Source organism: Echinops telfairi, unplaced genomic scaffold (genome assembly GCF_000313985.2).
Source record: "Echinops telfairi isolate 266 unplaced genomic scaffold, ASM31398v2 ScPeMD7_1;HRSCAF=3_0, whole genome shotgun sequence".
In the NCBI taxonomy this organism is placed as follows: domain Eukaryota; kingdom Metazoa; phylum Chordata; class Mammalia; order Afrosoricida; family Tenrecidae; genus Echinops; species Echinops telfairi.
The window spans coordinates 77,569,205-77,582,456 of record NW_022103896.1 but is presented as its reverse complement, the minus strand read 5'-3'; the positions used below and the strand labels follow the sequence as shown (position 1 = coordinate 77,582,456).

The window sequence follows — 13,252 nt, the reverse complement described above, 5'->3', positions numbered from 1 at the left end:
ACCTTAATACTAAACCTACAAATATAGGCACCTAGATTTATTTCCCCATACTCATATATAAATATATTTGCATATGTACATGTCTTTATCTAGACCTCTATAAATGCCCTTTGCCTCCCAGCTCTTTCGACACAATGAATGTACATATGGATTGTGATAAGAGATGTACGAGCCCCCAATAAAATGATTATGAAAAACAAAAGTAGTAAGGAAATGGTCATTTGTCTGTAGTGATACCTCCTTAACCAGCAGCCATATCTGATCGATCCTCAGCCTCTCAACCATGCTGGCCCCTTGACCACTGCCTCTGTGGATCAGGAAGCACACTGGTCCTCTGCCTCAGTTCCATAATCTTGGTGCTGTTTCTCTGATCTGCCTTGTGGTTTCATTGTCTCAGCCTCTGGTTTGGGCTTGGCTTCATTTCAGTGTTGCATGGTCTCTTGATGCCTCTGAGCTAGACCTTGAACACTCTCTTCTGATGACCCTGGGATTTCTCTCTGTGTCGCAGATCGCTCTTATACACAAAGGAATAGCCTTTCTGGAGTGTGGTTTTTGTCTTGGCACACCATGCCACCAAGGAAACAAAGGGTGGTGTGTGGCTTGATTCATAGCCTCTGCTAAAGTCAAAACTTAATCCTAACTTAATGCTGCTCATTAGTATCACAGAGAACTCCCTCCACAATGGGATTATAGCCACAGACATAGAGTCCAGATTATAATACATCACATAAGAAATTATGGCTAGACGCAACATAGGGAATCCCGGATAGATAAACCCCACAGGGACCAACAATGAGAATAGAGATACCAGGAGGATAAGTGGAAGGTAGGGAGAGAAACGGGGAATCGATCACAAGGATCAATATATAACCCCCTCCCAGGGGGACGAACAACAGAAAAGTGGGTGAAAGGTGACAGGACAATGTAACATAAGAAAATAATAATCTATAACTTATCAAGGGTTCATGAAAGGAGGAGGGCAGGGGGAAAAATGAACTAAGAGCTCAAGTAGAAAGAAGATGCTTTGAAAATGATGGCAGCATATGTACAATGTGCTTGACACAATGGATGAATGTATGGATTATGATTAAGAGATGTGAGAGCCCCTAACAAAAGTATTTAATTAAAATAAGAAATGATGGCTAGAAAGGACATGTTAATTGACTACACCTCATACTGCCGACTAAATAAGTTTTGTCTGGCCAGCCCCCACTTGACAGGCCAGCACAACTCTCGGAAGTCCCAGATCAAAGCAAACAATAACCCCTAGGATTAGTACTTTGTCCTCAAGGACAGAGACTACCATACTTGGATAAAATTAAATGCTTTACGCTACGGTATTAAATTCCTCAAGTATTGTTGGACTGGGGCAAATAGAAAGTCGGCTAGCAACAAAGAAGTCTGTCTTTTGTAACCTAATCACAAAGTGACAATCTGTCACCTCTGCAATTCTTCCAGAAGCAAGCCATCATTAGGCTCAGCCTGTACTCAGGGGGAGGCAATTGTATGTTGGCATGAATACCAGGAAGCAGAGAGATCAAGATCCATGTCAGAGACTGTCTACCAGTCTCTATTAAATGATAACACGTGATTATATCAAAGTGGTAAAAAGTTGGAGTCTGTGGTGTTAAAGATAGTATTTTTCAGGATTATCAGTGAATATAAATTTGATTGGGTCTGTGAAGAACTCTCTGACTTTACTGAGATAATCCTGGAAGACAGAGATAGTATGTAAGATTTGGTGTTGCAAGCACAAGTCAAATCAAAACTAAGCCCACTTCAAATAAGCTGAGTCTTTCTGTTAGCAGCTCTATGCATTCTGTGGATTCAAAGGCTTTGGAAATCTTTATTGGGGCAGATAGCCTAGGCTCATCTTTTTCCCAGGGAGTGGGGAAAAGTTAGTTGGTAATGGTAGCTGGGCACCAACTAGTTCTTATGGCCCTGTGCTAAAGGTCTTGTTTAATGTGTTTGATGCCTTACCATCAAAGACTCATTGACACTGAACTGTACATGTGGGTAATGTTAGAGCACCAGATGTTTTATATACAGATTTACCACAGTAAATAAACAAAAATTCACTGTTATCAAACCCATTCTAACTCAAAGTGACCCTAGAGTACAGAGTAGAACTGCTCCCCGTGGGTTTCTGAGATGGTAACGCTACACAAAAGTAGAAAGCCTCATTTTTCTCCTGTGGTGCAATTGGTAGTTTTGAGCTGCTGACTTACCAGCCCAGTTTGTAATACACTGTGCCACTAAGGGTCTTTCCAATAACCAAACCAAGCGCACGGCATTGAATTGATTCAGACTCATAGCAACCCTGGAGGGCATGGAACTGCCCCTGTGGGTTTCTGAGACTAACTGTTGACAGTCATAAAAAGTCTCATCTTTCTCCCGTAGACCAGCTGGTGTTTCCGTCTTCTGACCTTGGGCTTGAAGTCCAACTCATAGCCACTAGTGGGCGTGTGGGTGGGGAGGGATGGGGGTTACAGAGGCTGCAAAAACCCCAACTCAACAAAAGGATGAAAAACACATTGTTTTATCTCACCCTAATAAAAATCTTTCTAGAAAATAGGGCTCTGAAGAGCTTTTTTACTTTCCTGAAATAGATCTTTGTGTTGGGAATTTTTATTTCCAATGTTTTGTTGTATTCATCCACTATGGACAATCTAAGCTAAGACTAGGAAGTCATTCTTAACTAATTTCTTCAATTAGTATCTGAAGATCTTTGGAAATGGTTTACATTATATGTGCAAAATATTTATATGTAAGTAATTGATGTTTTTATGTTTTTCTTTCAGGAGAGAAATAGAAACAAACAATAACCATATGGAGATACCTGCTAGAATTACAACACTAATGACGTAGACTCTGGAAATGCCTAATAAGTCAAAGAAGATGCTATTAAAGTTTCTTGTTTTTTTTTTTTTTCTGCTTAAGGTGACATCTTTGAACACTTTAACACAGAATTGACTCTTCTTGTGATGGTTTCATCAGCGCATCTGCCCTTATACTCTCACCAAACACACTTGAGAACTGTAACTTTGTCGAGCACTTTGTGTCCTGAAGCTTTTACCAGCATCTGCTGTCTTTTGTAATTATGCATCCTCGCTAAGGCACAGGAGACTGAATGAATGCAAGGATTCCTTAACCCTTTGAATTTGTTAAATACTAGCAGTTAACCAGAAGTGGTTCAATGATGTAAGAGTCACACTGCTTCAACTTTTTCTTTGTTGTAGTTTTTAAATTGTCAATTTTTAGCTACTTGACAGATTAAAAGCAAAGTAATCATGCCATATTTAGTCCTGGAGTTCAAGTCTAAATGTTTATGTGGAAAATTATTGTAGTAAACTTTTAATAAGGCAAAGCAACTTTAAACTCTATTTTAGCCAAATGAAACATAATCTGAAATTATATTAGAACATTTCCCTTGTCTTCAAACTGTTTGGTGTAACAAAATACTGATATGCAGCTTGGTGGATTTCACCAGTTAATGCACATTCTTCTCCCCTCCTTCTAATAGTATGTATACTGAAAAAAAATGTGCATTTGTCTGAGGAATTATTTTGTTTGCTACCACTTAATGAATCTCAAATTTTGAGTAAATGTACCTCAGTCTAATCAGACTTTTTATGACCTTTATAACTACATTTAAAACCCGTAATTCCTTTTTCTGGGTGTTTGCAAGCCTGATTGCTATCATGAAGTAAAAATTTATTACTCTAGATATTCACTAGCAAAATAAACATAGCTCTTGTTTAGCAAGCATATATACTGTTCCTCAACTTTTTCTCCAGCTTTTGCAGTGTCCTGGCATCCTTAAAATACTTTGAAATTATGGCCTTGATCCATGGATTAAATCAGTATCTAAGTGAATGTGTTGATGTTTTATTGATCAGAGCTATATAAATGGGAATACAACATATATCTGGGTATTCTTTTAGTTATCTTTTTAACATCTTGTTTTTTTCATTAATACATATCAACATTAATTTTGTATCTTGAAACGAATTGATTGTTAATAATTAAATGTGTCAAACATCTGTATTAACTGATTTGATGGTATATGGTTCTGAGGATAATGTACTGCCCCTTATATTACTGTTCTAAACGGAGAAAGCTGTGTAGAAAGATTATCTGTTAATGGTGAAACATATTTGTTAAGGATGAAAATAGCAATAGTAGATTTGAATACCTTGATGTTTTGCATAACTCCACTTATGTTTACATCATGTTTAGAAAGATTTTCATTTACTATGGTCTTTGGTCACTTCAGTTAAAAAAAAATTACATATTTCTTTGAGGCTTTCATTTATATAATTTTATGTTTTTTTAAATGTACAAATACTGTACTCAAGTGGAAAAACTTACAGTATTTGGAGATAACCATAGCTACTTCACAGTAATTTGGTAGTCCCAGAGTAATTATAGTAGTACTTACTGAAGGGAGCATCAAAATACAGTATACTACAAACTAAAGACTTTCTTAAAGGAAAATTGCACCTATTTTACCTTTTTAAGAGTTTTATGATAAAAGCCATGAAATACTATAAAATGTCTCTTAACTGTTTATAATGCAAATTGGCATTTGAGTGTAGTCCCTACTGCCGTGTTCTAGAGGGCACATCAAAGGTGACTTGTCATTCTAGAGGTCTGTTCGAGAAAACTTTATAACGGGGGCAACTTACAGGAAGGATCTGAGTCCTCTCCCGGAGGTACTCTTTTTCTGGTGCTTTATTAGCAACTCTGAATATTTTTATAAAAATAGTTAAATTACAAATGGATTTAAACTTGTTTAATTTACATTAGGTTTTTCTGTGAGAAGTGTCGTGGAAACACTCAACAAGCAGGCTGATTGAAATAGACTCAGAAACGACAAAAGTAATTGGCTAGTCTATTCATGGTGAGGAGTACCTCCCAGTGCCTTTAACCTGGATTTCTAATCTTAAGTGAAATGGGTGCAGCATTCCTTTAGAAAAAACAACAACACGTCGCTCCCCATCCCCCCCAACACACACACCTACTTCAATTATTTTGTGGTTTTTCTAGTTAAGTTTTTTCCAGAATGCCCACCTTCACTTTCTCGTTCTGTCAGGGTATTGCAAGACATTTCCCCCCACCCGCCCCCCCGAAGTGAAATTATCACAGGTTGTCTCCACAGTATAACTGAATGTTCCTGAACTGCTGTAGCTACCCAAAGGGAGAGAACCTGGGCTCTACAGCAGCGGACACATAGCAAATATTTGCATAATCACAAATTCAGAAGCTTATTGGCCCAGTAAAATTTCTGTCTGTTTTTTTAAGTTCCGGTTAATGAATGTTTCTTATTAAAGTTATATGGGTAGTTTATTTTGAAAGGTATTATAGTTTGTATAAGCAGTAAGGGGGGAAAATGTAACCAAAATTAGTATTCTTTTCTATACATGCTGGTACTTGAAGGTTCCTCTCAAAAGAAACCCTAGCCATTTTCTGATTTCACTACTTTTCCTCATTTTAATTTAAGTGATCTTCCTAATTCTAAAGCTGTGTTCTTTTTGAATACCGTGCATGGGGGATAAGCTGATGTTAAAACAGTTTGCAATAAAAAAAAAGAATCGGCTTGAGTCATTTAATTATTTCACATGTATTTTGCATCCTTTAAAAATAAGTTTGAGAAATTAGAGAATTTTGTTTTCATTAAGTTTTGCATATATTTTGTTATGCCATGTAACTTCCTTTCTCTTTTATATGTTTAAAGGATGGCTATGATAAAATTAGTTCATTTACATTCACGTGTAGCAATTATATGGGAATTTGAATTTGTCGTGTTTGAGTTTGTTCATTCCTGTGAATGATGATACAGTTAGGTGAGATTTTCTGTTATGGTACCCAAACTCACCATCTGGTCCTCTCTAACCTTTGAGGGTTTCAATAAAAATTGTTCACGCACACCTGTGTTCTTTCCCTTTTGCCTTTAACAATATGTATTGCTTTCCAAAGAGCATTATAACATTTTGCTTGCAATATTACAGATAGTGATTGACATCTCTCTCAAGTACAGATTGTATCATTCTGGTTAGCTCTCTAGGTAGGGGAATTAAAAGATAACAGCTTATTTTAGCTTTTATCCATGTAAATTACTGAATTACATGATCTTAATACTAAAGAAAAAGAGGGTCTTTATATACCCATATTTTAGGAGGAGCAGCCCTGGAGACAGTGATTAATTGCTAACTGCAAGGTCAACAGTTCAAAACCACCAGGTGCTTAACAGCAGTTCTCAACCTGTGGGTTGTGACCCCTTTGGGGATGAACGACACTTTCCCAGGGTTGCCTGATTCATAACTGTAGCAAGATGACAGCTATGAAGTAGCAACAAAAGTAATTTCATGGTTGGGGGTCACCACAACATGAACTAAGGGTTGCAGCATTATGGTTGAGAACCACTGCAATAGGAGAAAAACAGTTTTCGCTTGTAAGGAGTTGAATAAGAGGAGAATTATTAGTAAGCTGTCTCGTAAGCTTAAATGCTCTTGGTATCAAGCAATGTTCTGAAATTTCTCTCTAATCCCTTGGAATAGAGCTGATATAGATGACAGGAAGTCTGGATCCTACTGGACTCTAGCTAAGGCACTTGTTCAGAAGCAGGGAGCAACTTTTCAAGGTTTTCAAAATGGTAACGCAGTGGTTCTCAACCTGTGGGTTGAGACCCCTTTTGGGGGTTGAATGACCCTTTCATAGGGGTCGCCTAAGACTATATAGGAAAACGTATTTCTGATGGTCTTAGGAACTGAACTATGACATCTATCCCTTTCCAAGGGGGTCCACCCACATGCAGGTACACATACATGTATCAGGCGTGAACTTACCCATGCTTCCAGACAAAAATATTATTTGTAATTAGAAATATTTCACAACATAAAATTATGTATTATTTTTGTGATTAATCACTATGCTTTATGTTCAATTTGTAACAAAGTACATCCTGCATATCATATATTTACATTATGATTCGTAACAGCAAAATGACAAGAAGTAGCAACGAAAGCAATTTTATGGTTGGGGTTCACCACAACATGAGGAACTGTATAAAAGGGTTGCGGCATTTGGAAGGTTGAGAACCACTGGTCTATGGGAGTAGAAAGCCTCATCTTCCACGGAGTGACTGGTGGTTTCAAACTGCTAACCTTTTGGGTAGTAGTAGTTCAATGTGTAACTGACTATACCACCATGACAAATAGTTGTAAGTAAATTATGAAAACCCGTATCATTTTTAAATCATCCTTTAATCAGATAATTGCTACTGAGTGCTCTACCAGCACAATACCACCTTAGCAGAAGCTTGTCATCTGAATGGAGGTTTCACACATCATTAGCATACATATACTTGAAAATCCTAATTTTTACCAGCTCAGTGACTTTATCTTGCTTAGTGATTCTAGATTTAATCATTCTAATTTATAGGAAAAAAATAAATCCATTGGACATATAGTACCTACATTTTCTGCCTCAGACTTAGGAGCCCTGATGGTGTAGTGGATTATGCGTTAGACTACTAACCTGAAATTTGACAGTTTGAGCCCACCATCTGCCCTTTGGGAGAAAGGGGAGACTGGCTGCTTTTCTATTTTTTTATTTTTTCTAATTTTATTAGGGACTCGTAACTCATCACAATCCATCAATTGTGTAAAGCGCATTTGTACATTGATTGCCCTCATTCTCAAAACATATCCTCTCCACTTAAGCCCACAGCATTAGGTCCTCATTTTTCCCCTCCCTCCCCACTCCCCCCTCCCTCATGAGCCCTTGATAATTTATAAATTATTATTTTGTCATATCTTGCCCTGTCCGACGTCTCCCTTCACCCAGTTTTCTGTTGTCCATCCCCCAGGGAGGAGGTCACATATAGTTCCTTGTAATCGGTTCCCTCTCCTACCCACTCTCCCTATACTCCCAGTATCGCCACTCACACCACTGGTCCTGTAGGGATCATCCGCCCTGGATTCCCTGTATTTCCAGTTCCTATCTGTACCAGTGTACATCCTCTGGTCTAGCCAGACTTGCAAGGTAGAATTCGTATCATGATGGTGGGAGTGGGGAGAAAACATTTAGGAACTACATAGGAAAGTTGTATTTTTTATCGTTGCTATATCGCACCCTGACTGGCTCATCTCCTCCCTGTGACCCCTCTGCAAGGGGATCTCCAGTGGCCTACTAATGGGCTTTGGTTCTCCACTCCGCACTCCCCCCATCATTCACAATGGTAAGATTTTTTGTTCTGATGATGCCTTATACCTAATCCCTTCGACACCTGATTGCAAAGGCTGGTGTGCTTCTTCCATGTGGGTTTTGTTGCTTCTGAGCTTGATGGCCGCTTGATTACCTTCAAGCCTTTAAGACTCCAGACGCTATACTTTTTGATAGCCGGGCACCATCAGCTTTCTTCGCCACATTTGCTTATGCACCCATTTGTCTTCAGTGATCCCTTCGACACCTCGTGATCACACAGGCTGATATGTTGTTCCATGTGGGCTTTGTTGCTTCTGAGCTAGATGGCCGCTTGTTTACCTTCAAGCTTTTAAGACCCCAGACGCTATATCTTTTGATTGCCAGGACACCATCAGCTTTCTTCACCGCATTTGCTTATTCACCCGCTTTGTCTTCAGCGGTTGTGTTGGGAAGGTGAGCATCATAGAATGCCAATTTAATAGAAGAAATTATTCTTGCTTTGAGGGAGTACTTGAGTGGAAGCCCAATGTCCTTCTGCTACCTTAATACTAAACCTATAAATATAGGCACATAGATCTATTTCCCCATCATATAAATATATTTGCATATGTACACGAGACTGGCTGCTTTTATAAAGATTTGCAAACTCAGAAACCCTGGAGCAAAGTTTACTCTCTCCTATAAGTTTTGATTTTGGAGTTAGTGGGAAGTTCCCGGTGACATAGTGGGTTACACACGGGACTACTAACTATGAGATCAGCAGTTTCAATCCACCAGCCACAGCATAGGAAAAAAGACGAAGCTTTCTGCTCTTGTAAAGACTTACAAACTTGGAAACCCACAGGGGCAGGTAGGGTTGCATTGTTTAAATTGACAATAGCAGTGGCGGTAGTAGCAGTAGTGGGTGACACAGGGCACAATTAGTGTGTGCTGTCATCTGGTAGGGACTTCTTTAGCTGTATGAATCTGAAAAACTGGCTTCATAACACCAGCCCCAGTGCTGGAGACCCTATGGGACCATTATGTTCAATTTCAGTTTCAAAATCAGTAGTTACTGAATTCTATTGCTGAAAACAGGTTTCAATAAAAAGCCCACAGCAAAGAATAAGACTCTTGAAAGGGTTAAGTGGCCATGATCTCTGTCTGCTTTCTAATCTCATCGTTGCCATTGCATCATCTTGATGGGTGTTGTTTCGTCCTCCCTCTCCGTGTAATAAAAGAGAACTATCAAAGTCTCCCTCCCTTTTATAGTAGTGACAGTTTAAATAGTTTGTGAGCAAGTGCACATAGTGCAAAATTTGTCTACTCTTAAATTGAATTTGCACAACATGAAGGACCAATGACAACGCATTGGTTTAAATGTTAGGCTGCTAACCACATGGTCAGCAGTTCAAACCCACCCCCCTCTCAGGAGAAAGGTAAAACTTCTCCCATAAAGATTTACAGTCTCAATAGGAGCTGATACTAAGGGCTCAGTAGAAAGTAATTGTCTAGAAAAGAATGATGGCAACAGATGTACAAACATGCCTGATATAATTGATGTATGGATTGCAATAAGAGTTGTAAGAGCCCCCAATAAAATTATCTTAAAAGTAGATTTACAGTCTCAGAAAACCCAAGGAGCAAAAAAAAATTTAAATCATTTTATTGGGGGCTCCCAACGAGCAATTCTATTCTGTCCCATATGGTTGCTATTTGATGGTATTGACTTGATGTCAGTGGGTTTTTATTTTTCTGGTTTATTCAAAATTGGGACTAAATGAAAATTTGTTTTCGTAAAATAGTGTGCAAAGAAGGATAAGTATAGAGTTCGTTTTTTAAAGAAAAATTTCCCCCTCCTGGCATCCCACTTGCCCCTCCAAAGAGTTCCCCTACCTCAAGCATACCCTTAGGTATTTGGGTGTCATTTTGAGAATTCATTCAGATATTTCTGACGAAACAAAATGGAAGTATTGTTGGGGAAATGATCATAGAATTGAAAATTGAAAGTTCTGAGGCAGTTTTTACTTCTAACTGGTGGGCTGACCCTAAGCAAGTCCATTGGCGACTTCCTTTATTAGTATTTTATTCAATAAAACCAAGAAAATGCATCAGAGGGTTCTTTTGAGTTCTGAGATTTTGTAATTCAAACAGCTGGATTTGTAGGCTTGTTCTAGTAGCTAATACTCTTTTGAAATGTTGGGAAACCACTATTTTTAGTAGTTATCTTTTATTCAGCGCGTTGGGACTAATTACTGCAAATCATACCTGCATAGAACCTAACACAACGTGACCATTGCTTCCCTTCAATGAATTTTGAAATCTAATAATGGAAAATCACCACTTTAGCAAAGTTATTGATAAAAAGCAAAGAGAATGCATCCAAAAAGTCCCGAATTTTGCTTGCTGCCATTTCACGGTTTTCTTTTTAGAATACTTTTAAAGAAAAATTGAGAATATGTCACATGGAGTTCCCATGCACTTTGCACTGTATTTCCCCAATTGTTATCTTAACTAGAGTATATAGTGCATTGACTATAATATTTATAGATTAAAAAAAATTCTAATACCTAGCTTCAGTTCTAGTACCTAGCTTCAGTTCAAAGATCTCACCCAAGATACCACATTTCACATAATTGTCATTTCTTAGATTTATCTTGGCTGTGACAGGACTCAAACTTATGATCCTGACAGTTTCATCTCATGTCAGGGAAGATACTTCGCATGATCTGTGTGACCTATTGAGGTTGATCTTGATTTCCTGACTGAAGTAGTCTTGCTCCACTCTCCATGGGATCTCCACTGTGGAGTTGTCCCCCGGCCCCTCCATCCTGTACTTTTGGTAGGGAAGTCACTCTGTGCACTGAAGAATGGGCAGTGTGTCGCTCTCCATTTCTCCTTGTGTGAACGAGGGAAGAAGAGAGTCTTACTACAACTTAATTTTCCCTCTAGCAGACTTGTGAGCACATACTTTTTTCTTTCCGTTTTCCTCTTTTTTGGGTTCCATGTTTTAGAACTGCCTATTGCTTCCCTGTCGTCACCATAACAGTTGTATTTGGAGACATTCTGATAGGGACACATTCCTATTCTGTGGATGAATTGCAATTGTGTGTATAGAGAAACAATGGTTTTCATAAAGAGAGTGAGGAAAGTAATATGAGAGTTTTAGATGAGAGAAACACAATCTTACCAGTATGGGGCGGGGGTGGGGGGAAATGGATAGTAATTCAGATGAGTGATGGTGCATTTCCTTTTATACTTTATTTTTAAGTGATTTACGTACGTTGGCATCTTTTTCCTGATGGAATTTTTTTAATGCACACCTTAAGCTGCATAGTATAATGGCTAAGCACATTTCATAACCAGTATGGAAGTTACAGATGTACAGGGGAAAAATCCAATAGACGTGGGTCCCTTTGAGACAGTTCCTTTCCGACTGCTCCAAGTTTCACTGTACTGCCTTGTGTTGTGGAAATTTTAGAACTTATTATTGCCTGTAAAGATTTCCGAGAACAATCTTCACTCCTTAGACACAGCTTAGCCACTTGGCAAAGTGATTACTTCCAATTCACACTTACACCATTCAGATCCCGAGAAAGCCGGTGCCTGTGTAAAACGGAAAATAACATAACGTTGGTCTTTGTTTTCACTGCTACTGGTTTCCAGTGTTTTCAGTCACTGCTAGCCAGGCCTCTTCAAGTGAGTACGTTAAATGATAACAAATCGATTTATTCTGCTAGAGCGAATGGCAGAGCCAAAGGAAGACGAGACAAAACAAAGCTAATGAGCGGGTAGAGTGGGGGTAATAGTAAGAAACCCCATAAACCAGCGGTTCTCAACCTGTGGTCACCCGATTCATAACAGTAGCAAACTTAAAGTTATGAAGTAGCAACGAAAATAATTTTATGGTTGGGGGGTCACCACAACCTGAGGAACTGTATTTACGGGTGGCCGCTGCATTAGGAAGGTTGAGAACCACTGCTGTAAACAATAGATGAAATGTCCTGTTGTGCTTGGTAAGAGTGCACAGAACTACTGAATGCCATTTAAATATATAAGCAAATTGTAAGAGCTTCATAGTGAATAACATTTCAAAATGGGAACAATGTAGCTATCCTATCTCCATATTTTAACAATGAAATAGTACAAAGAGGAAAAGGTATCTGGTATATACTAAGTAAGATGACTGGTCTAATCCACTGTATTCAAGGAAAATTATATTGTGAGGTTAAACAGTTTACAAATGAAAAAATATTAGTTTCAGCATAATATTATTTAGCTATTGTCCCTAACAAATATATTGTACTGATTAATCTTGCTTGATGAACTGTTTCTTTTCCATTAGGCTCCCCATGTTACAGCGCAATTAATGTTTCATCCAATGGCTTTCTTTAGTAGGTCCTTACACTTCTGAGCCCCCTTTCAGTTTAAATTCTACCAGCAGTCCCTTGGGCTTCTTTCTAAGGGTGTTTACTTCAGTTTTACTTGTTTGTTTTTTGAGGGAATTTTAAGTATATTACTAATGAAATATGACAAATAGGATTGTTTCCATGAAAAGGAAGAGGACTGCTTGGGAAATGCAGGAGAAAAGTGAGTTGTCTAATTAGGCGTAGATTAGACCTGAGGCAGAAAAATGTAGACGTTTGCACTTGGAAAGTTTAGAAAGGCTTTTAAAATTCTCTACTGGAAATGTTCAGACAGCGACAGGTGTGCTTTATAGAAGACAACATACATAGGGATCTTGAATAACACCTACCTGTTCCAACAAAAATATAGCAAAATACTGGCAAATTAATGTCTGTTTCGAATTAAGATGTTTAAGGTTGCTATGTACCAGTTTTTATGAATCTCCTCCTTAACAGTGGTTTCCTTATTTAACACTTGTGCTGGGGGTGGGGTGGGGAACTTGATTCGAACATGTTCCATAGAGGCCCTTTTACTAAGCCTTAATCAGGACATCTGAAACAGTCATCTGAATAAGAGACATCTTAAACAGGACATCTTAAACAGTCATCTGAATAAGAGAAATCAGGACATCTTAAACAGTCATCTGAATAAGAGAAAC

The 13,252-nt window shown here is 38.4% G+C and overlaps 1 protein-coding gene across 4 annotated transcripts in view; it reads left to right on the top strand.

The window, feature by feature from the left end:
- YTHDF3 (YTH N6-methyladenosine RNA binding protein 3) overlaps positions 1–5,928 on the top strand; it is a 29,830-nt gene extending 23,902 nt beyond the window's left edge. For all 4 annotated transcript variants that reach the window (XM_045286032.1, XM_004697544.2, XM_045285996.1 and 1 more), the window contains one exon: positions 2,802–5,928. In XM_045286032.1, the coding sequence (XP_045141967.1) occupies positions 2,802–2,825 (24 nt within the window). In that variant the 3' untranslated portion in view covers positions 2,826–5,928. The remainder of the gene's footprint in view (positions 1–2,801) is intronic.
- Positions 5,929–13,252: the final 7,324 nt, after the last annotated feature.